Source organism: Lissotriton vulgaris, chromosome 9, assembly GCF_964263255.1.
Source record: "Lissotriton vulgaris chromosome 9, aLisVul1.2, whole genome shotgun sequence".
Taxonomy (NCBI): Eukaryota; Metazoa; Chordata; class Amphibia; order Caudata; family Salamandridae; genus Lissotriton; species Lissotriton vulgaris.
Window position 1 is genome coordinate 1186507324 of NC_141697.1, and position 26665 is coordinate 1186533988.

Genomic DNA, 26665 nt, shown 5'->3' on the forward strand with positions numbered 1-26665 from the left:
TCCTCAGAGGTGGACCTCACCTTTATTTTTGAAACTGTGTCCCGGGCACTGCGTTCGCAGCACCGAGGCCGTGCAGGAGTCCATAAGTTGGATACAACAGCCTGACGTCACCAGGAGCAGGCAGGGTGGCGAGGAGTGCTTAAGAGGCTGAATCAGACTCCCAGGACCTGCTCATTTCGTGGGAGAGGTGATTCACGCTGAGATCAGAGTCCATCTCATATCACACCAGTGAGATAACATAACCCTGGTTTATGAAGGAGGGGAGCAGGGTGACAGAGCGTGATCACCACTCCGTTCTCAGCATCTGGCCCACCTGGACCTTGTTCCCATGGCTCGTATCCATGACGACACCAACAGTGAGCTCATCAGACTCAACTCCCCTCTGCAATGAATGGCAAAATCTCTATCTGGTAAGCAGTGTGAAGGCCAGAAAGTTTCCAGATTTTGAAAAACACATTCGAGCCACCCAACTCCCTACCCAGCTAAATCTCAAAGCCGACATTCAAGGTGCAGATGTTCTGAAAGTGCCACACTGGTCACAATCCGAATTCCACAAGCAGTCAACACCTGCAATCAACCCTGGACCTCAGCATAATGTTGCATACACGGGTAGAGAGCCAGTCAACACAGTTTGGCATCGTTCCAAGCCCCTACCATGGGGCCACGGTGCAGACTAGCTCTTATGACTGCCTACAATCTCAATAATTCTATCAGTGCACAAATTTGCTAGCATGACCACCCATCCCAGCCCCAAACACAGACGCACTCAGCTCTCCCCAGCAGTGCCTGGTCTCTTTGGAAATTCTCTGAATGAACTGTGTGTTCTGGGAGAGTCCAGAGAAGACTAACATTGGGACTGGCTGCCGAATGCTAAGAGATTCCGGAGCAGACCTACACATGCCCTAACAGATGTATCAGACTGGTTGTCGAAAGCTCTGATTTCAGAGCAGACCTGCCAGAAGCATCAAACTGGTTGCCGAATGCCGAGAGATTCCATAGCAGACCAGCACATGCACTAACAGATGCATCGGACTGGCTGCCGAATGCTGTGAGATTCCAGAGGAGACCTGCACATGCACTAACAGATGCATCGGACTGGCTGCCGAATGCTGTGAGATTCCAGAGGAGACCTGCACACGCACTAACATATGCATCTGGCTGGTTGCCGAATGCTGGGAGATTCCAGAGCAGACCTACACATGCCCTAACAGATGTATCCGACTGGTTGTCGAAAGCTCTGATTCCAGAGCAGACCTGCCTGCACATACACTAACATATGCATAGAACTGGTTGCCAAATGCTGAGATATTCCAGAGCAGGCATGCACATGAACTAACAGAAGCATCGTACTGGTTGTTGAATGCCAAGAGATTTCAGAGCAGACCAGCACATGCACTAACAGATGCAAAGGACTGGCTGCCGAATGCTGTGGGATTCCAGAGCAGTCCTGCACATGCACTAACATGCATCGGACTGGTTGCCGAATGCTGTGAGATTCCAGAGCAGACCTGCACATGCACTAACAGATGCATCGGGCTTGTTGTGGAATGCTGTGAGATTCCAGAGCAGACCGGCACATGCACTAACAGATGCATCGGGCTTGTTGTGGAATGCTGTGAGATTCCAGAGCAGACCTGCACATGCACTAACAGATGCATCTGGCTGTTTGTCGAATGTTGTGAGATTCCACAGTAGACCTGCACATGCAATAAAGATGCATCGGGCTGGTTGCCGAATTCTGAGAGATTCCAGAGCAGACCTACACATGCCCTAACAGATGCATCGGGCTGGCTGCCGAATGCGGTGAGATTCCACAGTAGACCTGCACATGCAGGAGAAGACCTACACATGCAATAAAGAATGCATTGGACTGATTGAGAGATTCCAGAACATACCAGCACATGTACTAACAGATGCATTGACTGGTTGTCCAATGCTGTGAGATTCCAGAGGAGACCTGCACATGCACTAAAGGATGCATCGGGCTGGTTGCCAAATGCTCAGTAGAACAATAAATGCGGTAACTCATCGACCACACACAATTATTCCTTTCTAAGAGTTGACTGAAGGTCAAACATTCTAAGCTCACAAACACAACCACCACGTGAGCAAGTTGGGGGCCTGTGTAGGAAATTCAACATAAACCTCTCCTCACAGCCATCAACTGTTAGCTGAGGCGTATTCACAATTCTGCTATTCCACATCTGACCTTGTCAGCAGCATTGCCTGCTGTTCTACAGAAGTGCATGGCTAGCGTTATACCCCTCGGCATGCACAGTTTGTCTAGGACAGAGAATGCTATGCAAAAATACCACCCTATCCAAACAGGACATGCACTAGCACCTTGGTTTGTCACAGCTTGAGCCTCCCAAACTCCTGTCAATGCCTCCTAATCTTCCCCTTCAGTAAATTCCCTTCTGTTTTAGTAATTTGCCCATCACAGTACTATACCAATGCTCTTCAACCATTATGCGCTGCCCTGCACACCCAATCAGCTTTTTCATTGTCAGAAACTTTGCATAATCTCTCTTAGGTAGGCTGCTACTCATCGGAAGCTCTAGTGCCCTCACCACAGCAGAGAACTGGGTCATCCTCCTGGAGGTGGCAATGCAGCAGAGCGGGCAGATGAAATCCCACACTAGGAATCACACACAGCACTACCAATGCAACTCAACCCCAACATGCAATTCAGTTATTGACACGGACAGACCTAAACCAACCCAGCTCAGGTCCAAGCGTATGCACCCCCACAGCACAAACCCCAAAAACCTCTATGGGTGCACTTTAATTCATTACTTTTATTTCTTTTGCAGATTGAGGGGCGCAGGCACCTCATTACAGGAGTGGACCACTCAATCATATAGTCTTGGGAGATCTGGACTACAGTTTAACAAGTCGTCACTAACCTTTACCATAATGCTGTTCTAGCTGAAACAATGGACTCACAGTAAGTCTTTCGCCTCACGATCTCGTATCCTGAAATGACATCCATTACTAATAATAAAAGTGACCTATGGGAGGAAATTGTAGGTCAGCGGGATGAGACCTCAAGTAAAGTAAAAAAGAGCAAAGGTATCTGGGATCTAAGATAAGCATTAGGGTTGCATAGAGGGCAAAGACTAAAGGCAAGCGACTCACTCTTTCACTAAGAGGGCACAACCTACCAAGCATGTCGTCTCTCACCCTTGTACGTGCAGGCTTCCAGCCTGGCGAGGCTCTGAGCCACGATCGGACTAGGGCTCACCCTACTGGGGCTAGTCCGCCTTTGTAGCTTGAGACATCAACCCTGGCTTAGACGTTTGTGTTCCATTGGCCTGGGCAGAGTATGTAGAATCCACCCTTTAAAACTGTGGGTTCTGCTCACGTTCCAAGCCTTGGCTGATCTTCCACTTCCTTCCTCGTTCATGGGTTTTTCAACAGTGGGCACTATGCGTTGACTTAAAAAAATGGCTCCTGCCTACTCCTTGCCACCAATCCCCATTCTTCGCCTTCTGGCACCTTCTTATTCATTCAACATCTCTGCCAGCGCACCTTGTCATATAGCTTACTGGGCCTTCTCTTATTACCCTCCCGTTCTTGTGAAAACACACTACGACCAGGCTGGTGCTGTTTAGCCTTCTGTATTAAGTTTTCATCCTTGTCACAATTACCATTTGCGCGTCTCTCTCACACACCCTCACTCAGCACACCTACAGGTGCGGCATCCCACAGGTCGATAACAGCACCTCGTGGTAAGTCGCACACGATGTAACACTTCCCACGCCGCCCTTCCAAACCACCCCCGCCCAGTGTTGCTCGTAACCTGTACAGGTAAGCGATTCAGTGTCCCCACATGGGGCTAAGCGCTGTACAAATGCCACGGTACAATAAAAGCATTAAGACCAACTTCTATCCAGCGCTTCTCTTCGGTCCTACACAAGGACTTGCTTTTCAAGCTTTGGGGGAGCAGAGAACAGGACTGGCACATATTCATCGCTAAATGCTGCCAGTTTTTATCAGGAGAAAAAGACTCCTGTGCCCACCGACACGCCGCTGCTAAAATCCAACAGGAGCTGCATCATTGCCATGCAAGTCCAGGAGGTTGAAAGGTGGAGCCAGAAACATGCCCATGGACACAGCTGAAACCAGCGTCTGTGATAACAAAAGCTGAATGTGGGTGAGAATTGGCAAACACCGGATGTCAACAATACTAAAGGCATTTACATTCGCTGGGTACATTCTGCATAGTGAGATTAGCAAAAGACTGATTCATGGAAGACAAACAAACTGTTTACAGAGGTATACAGGTCTGTATAAATACACAGAGCACTTGGCTTCCATTTGCGTCTGTGGGCGGTCCAGGAGGCGAGGTGCATGGCTGAGGCCACTTCAGACAGCCAACCGAGAGGCGGTGTGTGGAGTACTAACAACAAGTCAGCCTGGAGTACCTCAGAGCTGCAATCAGCTTAATGTCCCGTTTAGTAGACGAAAGGCGTTGCTCAAAGCCCCCGAGCTTCCTGCCAAGGAACAGTTAATACTGTGTGATCAAGAAAAGATTACATGCAGAAAGGGCCCGGGATTGTCAATCGAAAGGTTCATGATATCCGAGGGTTGAACTCACTGACCAAGGCTCCGGGTCCGCTGAGGGTTGTTTAAGTGCACAGCGTGGGCTAGTGGGTCCCACGTGGAGACAACACTAGCCTTTCTGCTGCCGATCTAAGGAATCCCTACAGAGGCCAAAAGTCCAGGCACACTGGGGACCTCCTAAGTGTAGGCTCTGAAGTTTGTCGTCTACTAGGGTACCCCTAGCCTTTGTATTGTAAGGAAGAGTACAAACCCTCCTGTAGGGACCTCTCTGGAGGTAACAAGCCCAGGCACACTGGGGACCTCCTAAGTGTAGGCTCTGAAAATTGGCGTCTACTGGGGTACCCCTAGCCTTTGTACTGTAAGGAGGAGAACAACCCCTCCTGTAGGTACTTCTCTGGAGGTAACAAGTCCAGGCACACTGGGGACCTCCTAAGTGTAGGCTCTGAAGTTTGTCGTCTACTAGGGTACCCCTAGCCTTTGTACTGTAAGGAGGAGTACAAACCCTCCTGTGGGGACCTCTCTGGAGGTAACAAGCCCAGGCACACTGGGCACACTGGGGACCTCCTAAGTGTAGGCTCTGAAGTTTGTCGTCTACTAGGGTACCCCTAGCCTTTGTACTGTAAGGAGGAGTACAAACCCTCCTGTGGGGACCTCTCTGGAGGTAACAAGCCCAGGCACACTGGGCACACTGGGGACCTCCTAAGTGTAGGCTCTGAAGTTTGTCGTCTACTAGGGTACCCCTAGCCTTTGTACTGTAAGGAGGAGTACAAACCCTCCTGTAGGTACTTCTCTGGAGGTAACAAGCCCAGGCACACTGGGGACCTCCTAAGTGTAGGCTCTGAAGTTTGTCGTCTACTAGGGTACCCCTAGCCTTTGTACTGTAAGGAGGAGTACAAACCCTCCTGTGGGGACCTCTCTGGAGGTAACAAGCCCAGGCACACTGGGCACACTGGGGACCTCCTAAGTGTAGGCTCTGAAGTTTGTCGTCTACTAGGGTACCCCTAGCCTTTGTACTGTAAGGAGGAGTACAAACCCTCCTGTGGGGACCTCTCTGGAGGTAACAAGCCCAGGCACACTGGGCACACTGGGGACCTCCTAAGTGTAGGCTCTGAAGTTTGTCGTCTACTAGGGTACCCCTAGCCTTTGTACTGTAAGGAGGAGTACAAACCCTCCTGTGGGGACCTCTCTGGAGGTAACAAGCCCAGGCACACTGGGGACCTCCTAAGTGTAGGCTCTGAAGTTTGTCGTCTACTAGGGTACCCCTAGCCTTTGTATTGTAAGGAGGAGTACAAACCCTCCTGTAGGGACCTCTCTGGAGGTAACAAGCCCAGGCACACTGGGGACCTCCTAAGTGTAGGCTCTGAAAATTGGCGTCTACTGGGGTACGTCTAGCCTTTGTCCTGCAAGGTGGAGAACAACCCCTCCTGTAGGGACCACTCTGGAGGTTACAGGATTTCATGTAGGCTGAAGGTCATCGAACACAGCGCATCCTGAAATGTAGAGCCTCTCATGAGGGGGGGGACGAGGCTACATGTAGGCTACAAGGGTGAGAGCACCAGCACTTCAAATGCCCTCTTTGGATGTAATAAAAGAGAATGCCCTGACTGGCAGATGTCCAAACACTGACTTTCTCCAAGTTTCGGTTGAGCTCTGCAAACAGATTCAATCTCACTTGGGCAAAAACGCAGACACAGCTTTGTTCTGCGGCAGAGAGAGCCCGCTGGAGGTGTCACCGGAAGCACAAATTATAGCTGTAAAAAAGCGGATGTTTCATCTCCAGGAAGAGCAGCACGGGTAGGCATTTTCGCTGTCCTTGTACAAGGGGGGTTTTCGGCTCTGTGCCCTTCTCCTTCCTCATTGGCACAAAGTGGCATTTGTTGGCTGTTCCATTCTGGAGCCTCGGCCTCTCCCCTAGATGCTGGTGTCACGGGCTAAGGTAGCCTTAGTCTCCATTGCCCTAAAACCAGCCTTACAACTAAAGAAGTGTTAACATTTCGCGAAGATTCACTGTCAAACTCACAGAACCACTGCAAGGGAGGTGAAGAGAGAATGGGCAACTCACAACCTTAACGAGATATCACTCCGCCTGTCTTAAGTGTGTGGATGAAAGACCACGAGCATCTATTGTTTGTGACCAGCCCCATCAGCATCTCAGATAGAAAACCCCAACCGTGTTCACTCAACATGCAATTCATCCCATGGCACAAAGACTACGTGTAACCGCTGGTGTCTATGCCCAAGACAAATCTAAAAATCAAAATTAGCACCAGAATAACAATACAAGCTGATTACCTCTCTTTGAAGCTGAAATTATTTTAATTATACTGCCTAGGGAGCCAAAAAGGATCGCTTTTGTGCAAAGCCATTGCCCTGGGGATATTTTAGGTGAAAATAAAACATGTAAGAGCAGTGAAGCCATTCAAGGACCACACAAGAGAGTGACCAGTGCCTAGTGTCTTCCATTAAATAAGGAGCTGTAAGTGGGCCGGGTCTGGCAGGTACGAAACATGGCCAAAGCTCAAACACTTGCCTCGAGGCGAGTTCGCAAGCAAGCTCAGTATCTTTGATATCTGGCCCTTTCGTAAGAAAGAACAAAAACCACACCCTGTGTGAGACACAAAGCTGGGGCCTGTGCACAAAAGAAGAGTACTAGGGCAGGCAGACGAGGTGACCCGAGTTCCGACAGTCCAGACACTGCAGAGAGACTCCGCCCTGGTTGATAGAGTAGGGACTGCGGCGCAGCCAACAGACCTGAGCTTTATTAAGTGTCACATTGGTCTTTGGCTCGCGACTGGCTTTTTTAAAAATTTGGATTAAACAAGCAAAACAAATGGCAGATTCAAGTACCAAGTACTCACATAATGCAAACGACTCTGCAAGTCTAGCAGGGCATTTGAAATTGGTAATATGCATGAAAACACCCATACTTGTGAGCTAAGGAAGCCGGAAGGAGGTTTTTTGTGCTTTTCTGAAGGCCAGCTGGAGGTCCGCAGCGCACAACATAAAAAGGTTTGGTTTTAGGCCGGCTTCCCCTTTGTGACGTTTGGAATGTTAAGCAAAAGGTGAGCTTTATTTACAGTTGATTTGGTGACTCCAACTACGGAAATGTTTTTGTGTTTGATGGTGATGGCTCTGTATTTATTCTTAGTGTATTAATCAGCGTTTCCTCTGCGTATTAAATGTTTTACGCTTTATGGAAATTATTAGTAAACAGAAAAAAACCAGGGATGGAGTGTAACAGGCGAATGGGAAATGTTGTAAAAAAGGAAACGACCTTGTAAGAGCCAGAGCACATACATCATTAATCACTGTACATGTGTTAGCAGCTCATGAGCATGCACTTACACATGCTTAGTGCATGCAGTGAAACAGGTCCAAATATGTATATAAAATGATTTTGCAGACAGTGAGCTTGCTCAAAGCTTGCCCAAAAGAAAGGACTTGCAAAGGGGAAAGTGGAAATCCCTCCATGGACGGCCCTTTTGGTTGACTGCCCCTCGGGTACAAATGGGAAGTTTTCAGATTTGTTTTCTCACAAATAGCGCCCACTCCTTTAAATCAAATCCACTCATGCATAGGTGCAATACAATAGAAGGCTTCGAATCTATGTTGCTTCTTTCAAAAGGACCACAGTGTTCTTTATTTTAAATGGAAGGGGATGGAAAGTGAAAAAAATACAAGGTGGAACCTAGACCGTTCAGATAATACATTGCTGCCGACTGATGTATACTCTCTCTGCACAGATAGCTTCTAATTCGAAGATCGAGCAGGTGCGCGTGCATCGGGGCTCGGCCTGATTCTGAAGAGCCACCGTAGGCGTCACCCTGCTTCCTGGCAGCCATGTGGCCGGCAGATTCTGCTGCATCAGTGTATCTAGCAGCACAGGGCGGGTCTATATTCCCAGGCCTTTCCATCATGTCCTAACAAACTTGCCTCGGTGCTGGTGTAGTGCCTAGAAGCGTCACAGCATGGGCTGGAGCCCCAGCGGGATTTAGTTTATGGGACTCCGTGTTTCGGCTCTCTGAGCTGCCGGGATCACGCCGAGAAGTTAAATTACATTTCAATTCTCCGTTACATTATTTGGAGAATGTAAAGCTTCAATATTCCAAGACTGGAGTTAGAATAGTAAATAAAACTCAGAAAAATGTGGGCAAAACAGCGCTGTCCCAAATATTCCAGTGCTGGAGAAAGAGTAGTATAACAGCTGCCCCACCGACGAAACCCCCCTGTTGCCCAGGGCCTGTGCCACCATGGCGCATTGATATGGGCACTCGGAACCACGGTGGGCTGTATTGTGTTCGAGTGCAAGGCTCCGGGGATTCGCCAGATGGCGCTACAGTCACGTTGGTTGTGCAGGCAAGCCTGGCTATAGCGTCTCGGTCCCCAAATGCCTTTTTGTCCAGCTGATACAGTCAGGCCCTGCCCTGTTTCCCAGACCCATGTGTGATGAGCTGCTCCAGTCCAGAGCTTTGGTTTCGATTCTGGGACATACTGCCTTGTTTATTTCATTATAAAAACAGGACTTTCAGTCTCAGACCCCAAAGACAAAAAACTTGGGCTGGAGCAGTTCGTCGTTTACAGAGCTCGGCATCTTGGCAGCCCCGCAGGAACACCCCGCGGTGCCCCTTCAACTTCACACTGCACCCTCTCTCGACTGACAAAAACATGGGGCGCGGGTACCCGACAAAAGATGTCATCAGAGAGGCAGCTTTTTATCTGCAGAGAATCCTGACGGGAACGTGGGGAGCACAAAGCCAGAGCTTGGTAGAAACTCGATTGGCCAATCTCTTTAAATAACAAGTTTACTGTGCAGTAAAAATACAAAACGACCGACCTGTCTCGGGCCTTCTGTGAATCACATTGGAATTGCGCAACATACTGCACCCAGAGAGACCAGGACAGAGTGGCTGTAAGATGGGGTGAACACACAACAAAAGCCTCATTTACAAGTTAATGGTCTGTTAAGTTAAGTACTCTGACGCGGCTGCAAAGATGCTCGCCAGCGCGCGAAGCTGTCTCTGCCCGGGCTGACACACGGCGGGAGGGGGAGGGCTGAAGCCCTGTGAGCCCAATGGGTGTTGCGCGTCTGATTATTATAAGTGATTTATTAGGTGCTTGGCTACCTAGAAGAGGTTTCCCAGCGCTGGGCTCACCACGGACACGTGTCAGCCCAAGATATTCCCAGATGTCACACACCGTCATTAGGAGTTAGGGAGGTAGAAACAGCCAGGGTTTTAGGCAATTTTCGAAAGCCTGCGAGTGAGCTACAGGCTCAAGCCTGAGGCATGGCATTCCAGAGCTCAGGGCCCAGATACGCGAAACACGACCTCCTTGGTGGATTTCCAAACTCTGGGATCAGGTACCAGCTCGAGATTGCTTGAGCGAAGCAAGTGCTTTGGTACATACCGAGACAATAAAGAGCTCAGGTATTAAGGCCCAGTACTGGAAAGGCATCTATGCATGTCGCATAAAGCTTTGAATTGGACATAACGTTCAACAGGTAGCCAAGGCAGATTGTGAAGCAAGAACGTGGGGGCAGGGTAGAAGGCGCATGGCGGTGTTTTGTGCCATCTGGAGACATGCGAGCAAAGCTTTCGAGGCACTCCGGTACAGAACATTGACACAGTACAGGCTGGAAATAACAAGGGCCTGGACTACAGTTCGCTGTGCGGAGACCAAGGGAAAGGCAAGAGTTGTCCTAAGCCATCTAAGAATGCCAAAGCAGTGACAGCAACTTTGTTCGCCTGATGGCTCATGTGAAGCTAGTCGTCTAACCAGACCCCTAGGTTTCTACAACAGGTCCTGGAGAGGGAGTGCCACCCATGGCCGGGTCATGGATGAGGCCCCTATTGGTTAGGGAGGTTGCTCCCCAGCAGGACCGCAGTCTTATCTAGTGAATTAGCATTCATGCAGGATGAGACTTGGAAAAGACAGGTGTTTAAACTTCAGCATTATGATCTTTAGATGATATGGACACCATGATTTAGGAATCATCTGCGTATGAAAAAAGGGTACTCTTATACCTGGACCAGGTCTTTCTCCACCTCTCCTGCTCACTTTGGGAGAACTATATTATCCGTTGCGCCTATCGCTGCTCCTTTCAGTGTATTTTTTTTTTTTAAATAGAGTTTTATATAGTGCAAACTTGACCCGAATCGGGTATCAGAGCGCTTTACATAGCATCAGTTGCGTTACATAAGGACACATTCATTTTTGTTAGGCACGGGGAGATTAAGTGATTTGCTCAGAATCACAGGATGTTCAGCGACATTGCCAAGACTCAAACCCAGTTCCCCAGATTTTAGGTCGACCGTCCTAGCCATTAGGCCAACTCCTCTCCCCATCTTCTTTCTTTACAGGCCCAGTGATACTCTGACATCTTCTTAGGCGCAATATATAAGCCAATAGAAGTGGACGTACAAAAAACACGACGTAACATATGATGAAGTCTCTTCAAAATAAAAAAAAAGTAGATTTCTTTACCATGTGGATGCTTTGACACTAATAGGGCACATTATATCACTGCAAAGTACTTATTAAAAGTTACAGCTTTGTATAACTGGTAGACTGACCTCACATATTTGAAAGAGCTTGCATATCCAATAATGAAGTAAAAAAAAAAAGAGGTTTGGTGAAATTGTTTTTTGCCTAACATAATTCAACTTAAGAGGGGAAGCTGATACTTATCCAGATTTTCTGGTTTCACTTTGTACAAACCAGTCAAGTAAATGGGTATCAATTAATTTTTCCTTACATTAAGGTTTTGTTTTTACCACCTAGTGAGTTTTTGGCAGTTTCGTTTCTTTTCCGCAAACTCGACGGGAATGTATTGAAGTGCTTTACACGAGCGCCAGTTACATTACTCAAGGCCACATGCATGGTTTATAGGCATGGGTAGATTAAGCGATTTGTCCATAACCACAGGATGTTGACCTGAAGCAGAGACCTGAACCTGGTTCACCAGTTCTTTAGCCGACAGCTCCGACCTGAATGCCACATCCTGGCAGGTAGGAAGTAGCCACATGAAAGCTTGGCTCGTTATGGGCTCGAGGTTCCAGCATAAGTTGGGCTTCAGACTTGTGCTTTCATTGGCTCGCCTACCTCTATAAATAGGGTTGCGATCTACTTGCTGAACGGTTCGGGATAACGACGGAGGCTACAGGACTGACAAAGGAACGCCATCAGAGCTTGGTGGAGTGTAGGGGCACCTCCGTTCAGAGCTCCTAGACTAGGCTGGCAGTGAATGGCAAGGGAGAAGGCGGGGACAGTCATGTTGAGATGCTGTGAGCTGGTAACAGACTTTGCACTAAGGTGGCAGTGCACACGAGAGGGGTCAAGAAGTCATGCGGACACAGCAATGCAGGACTGAGGTACACCAGTTGCAATGTAATGGCCTTGGCACTGTATTAGAAGTGGACACTGACGAGCAGGTGGAGGCACCGGGGAAAAGATTGGGGAGGCAAACGATCACCAAGACAGCTCTCCAGGCTGGCAGCATGGGTTGCGGGGCTGGTAGTTGCTTCCAGGTAGAACTACTAAGGATTGAGATGCATGATCATATTCAGCAGTTTGAATTGGCAGTGGATGTTTATGCGCAGAGGGAGGTGCATGGGCAGAGCTTGGAAGCCAAGAGGGGCGTGGAGACGTCTGGACTGGCAGCATGCGTGGATTAGCAGGTAGAGGTGCATTGGGGGAGCTTGGAAGGCTTTGCGGGTGTGGTCAGACGTTTGGACTACAGCATGGTTTGACCAGTAGGTGGAGGTGCATAGGCAGAGGTAGGATGGAAGGTGGGGCGGGCCAGAGAAGTCTGGACAGGCAGCATGCATGGGCTGGCAGGTGGAGGCGCATGGCAGATCTTGGAAGGCTGTGGGGGTGTGGTCTGAGATGTCTGGACTGCAGCACGTGCCGCCCAGCAGGTGGAGGTGCATAGGCAGAGGGAGGAAGACTAGTGAGGCCTGGTCACACGTATCTGGCAGCATAACATAACAATAGTGTATTTGTAAAGTGAACGATTACCCGAAGGTGTCCCGGCGCTGAATAACAGATGTTTATTGTTACCCAACTCAATGGTACTCATTTTATTGACCTCAAATGGATGAAAGGCTGAGTGTACCCGCCGGGATGTGAACCTGTGACCATGAGGTCGAACACAGGCCCCTGCAATGGATGCATTAGTCCACTGAGCCACCAGATCCGGCTAAGTAGCAGGTGGGGATGCATAGACAGAGGTAGGAAGGCTAGTGGAGCGCAGTCAGGCATATCTGGCAGCATGTGTTGACTAGTAGGTAGAAGTGCATGCACAGAGACTGGTGAGATGAAAAAAAAATGATCCTCTTTCATAGCCCCTCTCTTAGACTGATAGTGCGTTTTAAACGGCTGGTGGAGAGTTAAGAGAACGATCAATTGAGTCTCTCCAAACTACCTAAGCAAGTCTCTTATCGCATTTTCTACACAGCAAACCGTATCAGCATGTACCACCCACCAGTGCCCAAACAATTACTGGCATCTCTCCTCTTGTAGCCAAATGATAAATCTTCTCATCAGCATGTACCACCTACCCGCCACACAACAAGAGTGCCAAAACACAAGTACCTGAATTCTCTTCTTGTAGCCAAGCATTAAAGTTTCTTATCATTAACACATGCCAATCGCCACACAGCACTGCTGTCAAAATACAAGTACCTGCACCTCTCCTATCTGTGCATCCCAGCCCCAGTGCCCAAAGACCAGTACCTGTATCGCTCCTCCTGCAGCGTCTGCATGATCAGGCGGTAGTCCGTCTGGTAGAGGCCCTTCAGGTCCTCCAGGGACTCCTCCAGGCGGACCTGCGTCTCTCGGATCTCCTGAATCTCGTGCAGCAAGACGTCGAAGCCAGAGTTCTGCATGTCCAGGGTGTTGGACTTGGAGCTGCAGGCCCCGCCCGGAGCATCGGCGGCGCTGTTGGCCCCCATGGAGCCGGAGGTGGCGCTGGAGCAGTCCTCCTCGCTGCCGTACTTGGGACTCGGCTGCAGGTTGGAGATAACACCCAAGGCCTTGCCCCCGTCCTCCATGGATGGCTCGTCCAGGTTGGAGATGTTGTCCGCGCTGCCGAACTTGTTCCGGATGAGGGAGGCGATCTCCCGGGGCTTGGAGACCACCGCCCCCGCCGCGGAGTGCGTGGCATGGGAGAAGCTTGAGAGGCCGCCCCGGACGCTGTCCACCACCCCCTCGCTGAAGCCAGTGACCTTGGCGCCGACGCCCTTCAGGCCCTGGTGCATGTCCCGCAGCACATCCTTGGTCTGGCGCGGGATGCCGTTGTGCTCGGCCTCCCGCAGCCGGCGGTGGTAGTGCTCCAGCTTCTTCTGCAGCTGCAGGATGGTCTGGGCCGACTTCTGGTTCTTCTTCTCGAACACCTGCTTGATGCGCGCCCCCTGCTGGCGGTCGGCGTTGTTGGCCAGCTTGAGGTACTCGGCCACGTTGTCGTCGCGCGCGGTCTGCTCCACCTTGATCTGCTCGGTGAGTCGGAGGATCTTCTGCTGCAGGTGGGTGATGGCCGCCCGGGTGCGTTGGGGGTCCAGGACCCCGTCCACGCCGTCCGCGCTGATGGAGCCATCGGTGCTGGAGGCTATGAGGCTGGTCTGGGCGAGGGTGCTTCCTTCCAATCTCTCAATCTGCGGAGAAAGGAGAAAGAACATTAGCAAATCACAGGTCACTCGGACAAGAAACGCCAGGCAGGAATGCATCAGCAAGTTAAAAAGATTGACTTTTCAAAACGCACAGAAAGCTTTGCCCAACAGTCACCACTGCAGTGTTCACATGTGTGCGTAGAGAGCATTCAAAGCACATGGGGCGGCAGAAACCAGATGCAGTCAGTATTGGTGTGCTTAATTTGAGCTGGTGGTTTCTGGTGCTTGGCACCAACACTTAATTGTCAAAGCTGGCGGGTATGACAGTTTGCCACATGGTGGCGCTGTCTGTTTAATTTAGAGATGAGCACAAAAACAGTTGTTTATTAAATGAGCATAGATTAAAAATGACTAATGCCTGCCACCCAAGCCATGGAATAGTCTGAATGTCACACCTGTAAGAGTGTGGTGGTTAGTAGTTGTATTGGTTCGGTCACTGGTGGCGCTAGCAGGGGTCAAGGGTGGATCAAGCTGCACTGACCTCCTGACTAGGGTCCTGGCCCTTGTTGTGTTACAAATTAAGCACTGATAAATCAGGTGTGAAAAGGCATGTGTGGAGATAATGCCCCAGTGGCAAGGTGCCCTGTCACCTCCGGAACAAAGCATGCCAACCTGCATCGATTGGGCATCAGCTCTGGTCAAACCAACCTCTCAATGGAAACTCAAGTAGCCACCGGAGCTATCGATTGCCACCGCCGCCCTCAAACAGCCCGACCACCCCAGCCATCTGTTCAAGAAAGACGAGGCGCCTTCTGAGGAAAGGAGGGGGTTTGAATGACCTCTCCATCAGTCATTGGGGTCATTAGTCAGTAAAAGAAGCCTTTTTCTCAAACCTTGGGGTCGATCGTCGTAGCCCCTGAGGCTGTGAGCTGGAGAAGCCCCATTGGAAATTAACGCCAGCACGCAGTTTAGAGTTTAATGAAATCACTCCCGCCCACCCCTCCAAAAACCGAGTGTGACCAGCGAGCACCCGAGGAGGTACAGCAGAGGTCTTACGAGATACGCACCTTGGCAGTGCCCACCGGGGTGCAGCGCGGGAACCTCATGCTGGAGACCGAAGACGGGGGCCCTCATCCCCCCGATGAAGCGGAGCACAGCAGAGGGGGACTCCGCCCCACCGGACTTCTGTACCACTGCGAAACTCCACAAAAACTGCTCTCGTATACACACGCCCGCATGACTTTTAGTGAAATCACTGCACCGATTTCCTGCCGAGTGTGACGTAATCAGTAATGAGATCGCTGCCCAGGGGTGTTCAGATGTTAGGCTGTTCACCACCAAGTGATGAGTCACTGCCCCCCAACAGCGGGCGGTAAACAGCTCCTCTTCAATCCTATCAGGCACTTTGCTCCTTCAGTCCGGCAGCATGTTAAGTGTGGAATATGCAATTTAATGTATATAGCGCTTACTACCCCGTCGAAGCGCTTTTCGGCGAGTAGTAAAGGATTAGTGGTGAATTCTCTGTTAAAGCGCGCACATTTAATTGCAGCCGCGTCTGCAATCGTGTTTAACTGGCCTCTAAAGTCATTCTGAACGCCAAATGCACTTGTAAGTTTCGTCTTTCAAACTGCAAAATATCCGAAACCCTTGCGGCTCCACACAGAAGCCAGTCCCGGAAGGACTTACCTTGTGTGTCATATTTCGCCCGGATCATTGACTAATGGACAGGAACGCGTCATGTTTCGGCAGAAAGCCTGCCATGCATTTACCTTGGAAAAGGGAGAGCGGCTCTCATCCACGGGCCAAGCTAAGACCGCGGAAAGAGGAGCGCTGAAAACGCAGGCTCTAACGGGGGGATTCAGTAACACTACAGACACCACAGAACAAGCAGAGCGCGCCCTGAAGCTGCGGTGCCTCGGCAGCTCGGCGGGTTCAAGGATCGCTGCAGAGCCACGTCTACCCTGCACCTTTCAACCCGGTGAGGATAAAAATGATTCGCTTATACAGTGGTATCATAAGTGGAGACAGAAAAGACAGTTCCCTGTGAGCCCGTCTCACATAATGTCAACGTAATAGTAAGATGTGACATTACGATTTTTCTGTTTGACCTCTGACCGCTCAGTGTCAAGACGAGTTTCCACAGTCGGGCCTTGTTTGTAGCCCTGAAGTAGTGAAGTCTACGCACTGAGCACTTTGTAAATCTGAACAGAAATGGAGAAAGGTCCTATTTACCTTAAAGACGTGCCCTGAGCACAGGAAACAATGCTTCCCTCTTCACACCGGCGTAGATTCATCAAAGCTGGGCGGGGTGGGGGAGGGCAAGGCATCACACTGGCGCACACTAGCATGATGGGGGCGCCTGGTGACGGCTAACGGCCGACACCAGAAGCTCCGCGGGACCCCATGGCCACACACCTCTCTCTGCTCCGGGTGGGGGGGCATGTCTGGACACCATACTCTGGAGGAGACACGCCACCACTTTGGGCTCTGCCTCCCGCTTGCCACAAGGGTGCTAAAAATGACCAGTGCTTGCTAACTGGCAACGTTTCAATAGAGGGCCTTCCCCACCACAGCCCTGCAACTTGACAAAACCCACACAGCCTTCTGCCAAAACAAGCGTTGTCCGTGCACTTCTCAATAGCTGCAGGGCATGCTTTCACTGGAGTTACCCGGACTTTCACTGTTCGCACAAGGTTCGGGTGTAAACCGCATCAGGTCTAGCTCGCCCACCTTTCATAATGTGGCCAGAAAGGCGTCCTTCGGGGGCATAATTGGGCCCTTTCAGTGCAGGGGACTCTGGACTGGAGCAAGACCCATCGGAATGTGCGTGGTACCTCCGGTCTGTGTGCAGAGACGCGGGCAAAGTGGGCAAAGTGGGCACATCACCAGTGAAAATAAACTCTCTCTATTCGACCTTTATCTATTCTACTTATCTATTTAAAAGTATCTGCCTTTCTAACCACCCCTTCGCCCCCTTAATCTCTCATCCCAGCGTGAGTTCAAGGATTGTTGTGGTCCCGGGCAAGACATATTTCAACTGCTCTGTGTGACCCTGTCAAAAGTTTAAAATGTTATTTATAAATGTTTGACACAATGGGGGCCTTTAATGATCATGTAATATGTAAAAACAATTGTTCCAAACCGGCCTTCAAAATCCTCAGGGGAGGGGGTGTACCCTCGCCACAGCTGGCACGGCCAGCCATCTTACCGTCAGCCGGGCTATTGCTAAATGGAGGCAGCAGTAGGGTGACATCATCTAGAAACCCCCCAAACAGGGTAATTTCGCTATAATAAAAGGTATGACATGTTTCATTAGCCAAGAAGTGCAGAGTATCTTCACACATCAACCTAAAGAAAGAGACGAGGCACTGAGGAAATAAAGTGCAATTGTTAAAGCCACCATCACACCTGTTTCTTATATTGCTTTGGGAGAACAGCTGCAAGCTAGTCTTGCTTTGGAACACACAAAAACTTCCTCCCCCCAAGTTTTCAAAAGTCCTCCGTTCTCTGAAAACTGGAACAGAAGACAAATTATCTTAAATCTGCCGGGACAGCTGATGGAAACCCGGGACTGTCCCGGTAGGCCCGGGATGAGCCTATTTCACAGTCATGGCAGCCTCGGAAGGAGCCGTGCTGGGGCTCCCTGCACCGGGCGTGCAGTGTCGCTGCTCGGCCTCCACACTTCGGAGGCTAGCGGCGGAAGACACTGATAGTAGAGTAACCCCGAAGACACGGGGTGGGCGGGCGGCCACAAGGAGCCGGCGCAGACGCGCCCCCTCCCCTTCCCTCCCCTCGAGAATGCATGAATGAATGCCCCTACCGTGCGCTTGTGGCGCCGCAGCAGCTTCTCCCAGTGCATGCTGGGACATGCCTGCGGAGGCCCCGGAGCTCCAGGCACAGCACCGGCCCCGGACTTCACAGCAGCCGAGTGAGCGCGCACCTGACACCGGGGCTCGCGGAGCCCTGGCTCCGCCCCCAGAAGGGCGGGCCTGGCAGGTAAACACCGTGATGTCAGCGCGGCATGCACAGGTGGGGCCGGCGCGCGGTGACCTCACCGCCTGGGAAGCCCCGGGGCAGAGAATGTGACTGGACCAGTCTCGGGGATGCACCCCGAGGGCTGGGTCGGGATCCGGGGGCGCGCGTCACTGCCGGTTCCGGGGCGCGCGGGACCTATGATCCTGCATACAGCGCCTGGGAGTCCCCTCTGTTCCAAGCACTTCAACTCGAAACTGAAAGCGACAGCAGCTTTAGTAGGGTAAACCCTTTAATAAAACAGACGACACTCCTCCCGGAGAGTCAGGCCTTGTGGGAAAACAGGATATTTGTATTTTAAGCACTCCCTGGCTCCAGTGGCAGTGGAGAAGACACGACGTCTAAGGTCGCCCATGGTTTGATTCAGCAGCCGTGCACTGGAACCAGTGCAGTGATGTCGCTTAAATCGCTTTGTATGTACACTTTAGTACGTCGCCCTATGTGGGGCCCATGCACACTGTCAACCAAGCTATACCTGGGAGTCTTGGGTTCCGGCCCAGAGAGTGCCGGGCCTGGCAGTTCAGGCTCCACTGTTCCCATTGGATCGGGTCCGATTCAGAGGACTTTGATTGGGAGTTCGCGCTGGACCGTTTCTATTGGAGCAGGTCTGGGTCAGAGCGGACCTGTATTGGGAGTTCGCTCTGGACTGTTCCCATTGGAATCTGATTTGCATATGGCTGGGTCTAAACTGGGGTGGGATGGTGAGCACAATACCGATGGATCGGGATGCAGCCGGGAGCGAGTGGCTGCAGAGGGAGGCTCTGATGGCAGTTTCTATTGTGCTTGCCTGCAGGTGGCCCGCTCGGACTAGGGACTTTGAGAGGGGAAAACCCCTTGACTACCTCACACTTGCCTCTCTGTGAGAAGGGTTCACCGACCCAGGACTGGAGTTCTGCACAGGACATCTGCAGGGGCGCGGACTGCACTCCACGTCAGAGGAGCCACTCAACAGCAGCACAGGATGGAGGACAGACCAGACCACAATAAGCAGTACACAGAAAATCAAAGACCAACCCAAACTGAGGGAATGACCTGTAATTCAGAAACACTCTACATCAGTGTAGGAATAGGGCCCGTCTCAGAAATATGTCTACCCATATTTACACACTGCAGTTTAGGGGTGCACGTAGTCGCGATACGCAAAGCTCAGCGAAACGGTAAAAATCTCCACGAGCATGCAAAAGTTAAGCGAACACGCGGAATTGTTTGTTCCGCCCATTCGTGATGCTTTTTTCCAGTTTGCGAACGCTGTTTTCGTGCTCTGGTAGAAATATCTAGCGTACACGCATTTTGAAAGCACGAACAAGCTAAAAATTGCACTAAGCAGCAGAATTTTTGGCAATTCCACGGTACGCAAAATTTACAGCCCAGGCCTACTGCAGTTATGTTCTGTTATTGTTTTGAAAATGCAATCAAAAACATGATTGTCAAACATACTATTCGGGTCAGGTGGCCCAATACAGAGCCACTTACTGCTGCTTATTTTTTTCATTTTCAAACAAAGCACAGTTATGCTTCTTTTGGTCAGAGCCTGGTGACCCGACCCCCCCCCCTACCAGGGCGGCCTGCCCTCCAGTTTGAAGACCCCTGCTTTACATGGCCCAAGCCTCAACACAAGACTGATCCTCCCACTACTTAAACAACCTCCCTGTCCTCGGCACATCACACACTTACTACTCCATGGATGATGACCGAGACAGCAAACACCACGATACTGCACAAACCAATCAAAACTGCCTCCTACATAACAACCAGTATGGCATAAAACCACCATACAGCCTAGAGAAAGGTCTCTAGATCTGACAGACTACATAGATGCCAGCTATGGATTGTTAGACCGTCTCGCAGGGCTGTTAACTATGTCTTACTGTGATGGCGTCTGAACTGGAGGCGTGCTAGATTATGGGACCCTCTCTACTCACTGCAGGAAGGGTTCCACTGGATGCATGCCTTTTTGCACTCCCTCAACACACTGCTTGCTGGAGTAACTCCTCTGAATGGATTGTTTTTTTTCAGGTGTCTGGCTTAGGCATTTCTGGTTGCAAGGACTGTACTTCATTGTAACTATTCTGTTATTGCTGGGGTATTACAAATACCCCTCTTCAAAGAAATACCTCAGTTTTAATTCTCTTCTCAATTAATGTGGTGATTTGTGTCATTTTGTATACAAGTACCAACCTCTAGCCAGCTGACACAGCAAACTAACTTTTCGATGACCACTGCCAATGGGGCAAGTCAAGAACACTAAGGGGTTCTCGGCTAACATGTACAAGCAACAGTGTTAGGGGAATAAACAGAACTCTTAGTACCAAACACTGATTCTGCACAGGCCTTTCCGCAGACCTCCATCAATAGCAGGACCAGGAGAAAAGACCTGATGGCAGCGATGAGACTGGAACTCCCATCTGCGCAGTCAGCACCAATGGAAGGTTGTCCTACGCTGCATGTAACAATGACTGCAAGGCGGAGCTGCGCTGCATGTACCAATGACGGCAAGGCGGACCTTAGCTGCATGCACCAATGACTGCAAGACAGAACTGAGCTGCATGCACCAATGACTGCAAGGCATACCTGCAATGCAATAGAAACAAACACGGTGGAGGTAGGGTCCAGGGGAATCTTTATAGACCTTCACACAGTTATAGCCCCCTATGTACACTATATAATTACAAAAAGATAACTGTGAGTCTGAGAGCAATCTACCTTGGTCTACTGTGTCAATTTAGACCTGAATACATGTATCCTATAAAAATGGAATACAACAGGATACTTCACACTGTGAAGTGTTTCCATCAGTTATACGCTCTATGCTGCCCTTTTCATCATCTGGGCGACTTCACAGAGTGGAGAACTCACGTTACCACCACCTTCAAAAGATAGTGTATAGCCCAGTGTGTAATAGGACTAGATCACTTTCCAGGTGGCAAGTGCGAGTAACTGAAAGCAGTGCACCAAAAACAAAAGTGTGAGTGATAGAAATGTGCTATATTAAAATTGGAGAGTGGACGCAAAAAAACTTTATTTGGTAGCATACCACTTCCAATATTAAAAGACTTAGTGCAAAGAAACAGTAGTTTCAACAAATATCTTACTCAATGGTATACTTTAGGTCAACATGTTTCAGCAGTTTTTTCGATCCAAAAGGTATCTACTGCTTTCGTCAGGACCGTGTTAGCTTGGGGAACACGATAAAAAGAGGTTGAACATATTTATACCAAACTCGGCATGAAAGTAAAACTTTATTAAGTGGGCTTTTGTTATCTTTATGTAAATCTGTTCGTTTTTGAGATATTGGTGTAAAAAGGGTGGCATTTAAAGGGTCGACACTTTTCCCTATGTTGTCAGCGGACTAAAAAAATAAAGAAAGAACGGCCTCCCATTCGATGAGAAGTTTGCTGTTTCCTTAGTCTATTTTGGTTCTACGATCTCAGGACTGAGACTGCGGATCTGAAAGCTCCAATTAATTTGCAGCAAGAGAAAATTTCTCTTGTGAGGGACAAGGTCTCCCATGTCCAAAGTCTGCTTAAAGGGACTAAGTGAACACCCAGACAATATTAGGGGGGGTTCCCACAGCACACACAACGTAACCAACGTAACCAAAGAAAAAATCTCAGTTGTGTCCATGGACCCACAGTCTATTTTTCAAAGCCGCAGTCTCACCACAGACAAAACTTAGCCAATAGTCTGCAGGCTCTGTACTGAGAGCACAGACTGATTTCTCATAGGCTCAAGTTGTGTCCCTTTTCCCTGTTCATTTATGTGTGGTCTGACAGCAAAGTACATTTTTTTGGGTGGGAATAGAGGGGTTTATAGGCACTGAATATATTGAACTTTTTTGTGGTATGCCACATCTGCAGGCCCTTTCGTCAGATCGCAGACACAGTGTGGGTATTGATGGGCAGGAGCGTGAGTAGTTTGAGTGCTTTAGCCATCCCCAGGTGAGATGGTGAATGCCTGGATGGTAACCTACAAACTCTGTGACCGAGGACCAGAGGTGTGGGGTCAGAGGACTATATTTATTTGGCACTTTGACAATGATATGATTCCTCTAGTCAAGGCAATAGTATGAGTAAGGGACATTCCTGCAGGAACAGAAGAAAGAACAAGCTCGACGCCAGTGGTAGGTTGGTTGCAGGTCCCAGGCACCCTGTGGCCAAATTTTGCTGCGTACAGCCAATGGCCACATGCGATGGGTTGGCCATAGGGACTGTCTAAAAGCTGCAAACAGTGCTGAATGAATACACAGCGGGGAAATAAAATGATTACAAAAAAAAACCTCACAGAAAAAAAAGACAGTGTTTAAGGTTACTTTATGGCTCAGCGATAAGCCGGGAACCCCCAAAAATCACTAGTTATGGTATGCAACACACACCATAATTCAGGCTGTGTGCTGTGCTAAAAAAAAAAAACCACTCTGCCAATGGCACAGAAAAAAACCAGAGTACTAAGAAGAAAATATTGGCGGTGATGAGATGTGAAGGGAGCCGCATACAATAACTGGCAAATTCCAGCTAACCTTTAACTGGGTTTTGTTCAGTGTGGTTGTATTATGCACTAATCACCCATGAGGGTATCCAGGCACTTGGGCAGCTTTGTAATCTGTGGTCCCCAAGGTACTTATACGAAGAGCCAGATATTCCGCTTCTTGCTGGACTAAAGAATTGTGGAGGAGGCTCTGATGGAGGTCGCTCCATGTCTTGGGTGCAATGTAGGAGAGTGAGCAACCTCCAGTTTTGCTTTTGCGAATGCAGGGAATGTGTGAGAGTTAGACAGAGAGTAGGTGTCTGGTGAAAGTGTATGCGGCTATTAAGGTAGTCTGGTCCTGTGTTGAGTAGGGATTTGTATGTGTGCATGAGAAGTTTGAATTGGCTGCACTTGTGAATGTGGAGCCAGTGAAGCTCCCTGAGGTGCGGTGTGATATGGGTGCGGGGTGGGAGGTAGAGTACAAGTCTTGCAGTGGTGTTCTGGAGTCTGTGTAGGGGTTGTTTGGAGATTCTGGCGTAGAGAGTATTGCCGCAGTCCAGTCTGTTGGTGAGGAGTGCTTGTGTAATGGTCCATCTGGTGTTCTGAGGCAACCATTTGAACATTTTTCGCAGCACGCATAGGAAGTGGAAGCAGATGCACACTGCGTTGACCTGAGCAGTCATGTTGATCTTGTCGTCTAGGATGATCCCTAGATTTATTGCATGGTCTGTGGGTGTAGCTGTTGGTTCTAGCTCTGACAGCCACCAGGTGGAGACCCACTGGGAGTTCTTGTTTCCGAAGACCAGTACTTAACGTCTTGTTGGAGTTTAGCTGCAGGCAGTTGGTTCACATCCAGTCTGCTACCATGGTCATGCAGTTGGTTCTGGCTGTGGTTGATTTGTCCGCCAAGGAGGGAATGACTTGGGTATCATCGGCGTAGGAGATGACGTTTATGTCCTGTGATCGGACGATGATATGTGAGTGTGCTTCTCTGTCACATGATTAGATCATACTCATGAAATATTCACAATATTTCATTGAAACGACTTAATTACTTTGGAAATATGGATTTCGTCCAAAGGAAGGCCTAGCTTCCACCGGATTTCCTTCCAAGTAGCTAATTAATCTCCAAGCCTGACATTGCATTTAGATAAAGGCAGCCCTAAATAAATCTGCAGACCTCCTGTGCTGTCCATTATTTAATCATCATTCGATTGATGAAAGGTAAACGAAACATGAACATCCTTATTGCAATCCTTCTTGGTCCCTGTTTGTTGCATCATGCAGAAAACAGCGTCAAATATTTCCCCGTTTTACACACAGAATACTTTTTTTTCCAACACAAAAGCAAAGCTTGCTGCAAAACTGTACAATCTTAACTACAACATTATTCTCTTTTTATACCACAGACAACTAAACGGAACAGTCCAGTATTTCACTTACTCTTTCCAATAAACAGTTCTGTGTTTGAAAAGCAACAGTCAGTGGGTTAATATATATTCCACCTCATTAAGTGATTCACATGCAAAAACCCTCTAAGCTTTTAAGTAGCCTCCCTTCAGTAATTACCCACACACGAGACTAGTTAATAGGCTGGCTTTAGAGTCCTATTTTTGTTTTACTGAAAACAAATATTCATTTTAGTAATTCTTTCACAGAGCCAACTTGGATATGGCAGGCTCACACTAAGAAGAACTACAAAAAATAATAAAAGGGTGGCAAAAATGGAGTAGAGCAGAAGGTTTGAGTCAGAAGTAAATAATGATCTGAAATAGGTACAATTCACTGCATCCCACAACCGATGACCCACGAAAGGCTTCAAACGTTTCCAGGGACAGTGGAGAAGGTCCACCGAGGGAGAACATTTCTGAACTTTCCCACGCGCAGTACAGCCTGGTCGAGGGAGACCCCAAATATGAAGGCGAGAGACCTTCACACAGATGTGGGATAAGAAGGTGGGCCAATGTCAGATGAAACAAAGGGGCTAAAGTAGACTGTTCCAAGAGAGTGGGTCCTGGACATGAACATCAATTTTCACCAAGTAGTATTTCAAAAAGAGGGGACACACAGGATTAGGGGGGTGAGGAAATGAACCTACAGGACACTGTAATATATGACCCTCTTGTGGTGACCAAGTCCCTCTTCGGAACGAGATGCAGAATCTGCCTCACAATCTCTTGCGCCCCCACATGCCATTCTTCTTAATCTGGACCCTGTGGGATATGGTGGCACCAAAAAAGGGGTGAACAGGACTAGTCTGTCATTCCTCCAGAACCCCCCAGACTCTCAGCTGTTAAGCCAGGATTGTGCTGCAGCCACCTGCCTTTCATCCACTGCTGAACCCTGGTACATATCAGGGGCTGGAAATGGTCTGAGCTGAGGTGGGCGGGGCACCCTTATGACACTTACATGTGAGAGCCAACCAAAGCCACAGGCTGAAACCAGGTAGACCCAAGGGACCAACTCGCCTCTGTGTACATTATTAACATGCTTCCAACATCACCCCCAGCCCACACACACTCCCACCTTCAGGTGGTGCAAGTGATCGCCCCTAGTGAGGCACAATATATATATATATATATATATATATATATATATATATATATATATATATATATATATATATATATATATATAAACTTCTTTATTCGGCTTATTCACAAAGGAAAAACCATAAAAGAGACAATTAATAATACACATTACATTTTTACATAAATAAAAAAGGAAAAACACACAATTTCAATAAAATTCATACAGAGAGCTAATTAAACATGAGAGAATTAATTAAAAACATTAAATGTGGAGAAGTGTGGCTCAGGGGTTAGAGGCGGCAGACCCGGAAGCTGAGATCGGCCCTGGACCAGGGTTCAATTCCCCGCCTCGGCGGGTCTTGGGCTCAAAATTCCACGGACTCGATAATTCTCGCTCCGGTGCCTTCTCGACTCACGGGTTCACACTCTGCGACTCTGGGCAATAGCTTGCTTAATCTCCACAACGGCCCCTCGCGGCGGGATGCCTGGCTTTCACCTTGTGGATACCCTGCCGGGGTTATCTCACAGGGGAATACCAGGACGGGTTCCCTAAGCAAGCGCCGGGAAACCCTTTGTGGGTAGCTGTGCGCTATATAAGCTCAAATACATTTACATTTACATCAGCTCAGGATATCGTTAATATGGATATTTATAGGTTTTTCCTGTGCTTCATGATACATTTTAAAAAGTTGCTCACAAAATAACAGACATTTTCAGTTTCCAGCATTTGGAGTCTGAGAAGAGCGGGCCTGCATTGTCTCAGTCCCCAGCTCCTCAATATTGATAGTAACCACATTTTTCTATGCGATTGGTGGAATTTGCAAAGCATAATCACATGTAGATTGGATTGTATTGATAGTCCATCACACGGACAAGGTGGGAGAGTAGCTTTCCAGACATTTTTCAGTGGAAACGTAACCAATCTAAAAAAAGTGTTCAGCCTGAATCTAGTCATTAGCATTCTCTCGTATGTTGATATTTGGAGTGTCAGATACGGATGAATGCCATGGGCTATTTGTACCATATTTGCATGGACTACCGCAGTTTTTAGTGATTCAGATGCCAATCTTAAAGACTCCAAGTGTCTTAGAGCTAATTGTTTAAGGTCTCTCTACGAGATGTCCATTATAGACTCTGGTTCAAGGAAGTAGTTCTCTAACCCTAGATCTTTGAAGAAATTTCTTACATAAGCGAGCCATTTTACTTTAAGGGATTTATCAAGGGCCATCGAGTCAGCAATGATGGACTGGGTCAGCGCATTCTTATCAGATGTCCAAATGCGCCGCCACAGCATCACTGGTTCAGTTTTAATTAGATCCTCTATATAGGGTATTCCTAGTTCCAGTGAGGCACAAAGCACTGGCAGTGAGCACTGGACGGGACAGCTCTCACCTGTGTGTGAAATGATCACTGCAGTACAGAGACGGCCTCATTTATTCCCCTAATGAATCTGAAGGACCACATGCT

The 26665-nt window shown here is 48.9% G+C and overlaps 1 protein-coding gene across 6 annotated transcripts in view; it reads right to left on the minus strand.

Moving 5' to 3' along the window:
- TMCC1 (transmembrane and coiled-coil domain family 1) overlaps positions 1–26665 on the minus strand; it is a 485716-nt gene that overhangs the window by 6757 nt on the left and 452294 nt on the right. For 4 of the 6 annotated variants that reach the window (XM_086939244.1, XM_086939248.1, XM_086939250.1 and 1 more), the window contains one exon: positions 13300–14216. In XM_086939244.1, coding sequence (XP_086795370.1) covers positions 13300–14216 — 917 coding nt within the window. Of the gene's footprint in view, positions 1–13299; positions 14217–15238; positions 15361–17991; positions 18101–26665 lie in introns of those variants that run through there. The other 2 variants (XM_086939247.1, XM_086939249.1) reach the window with 2 other exon arrangements.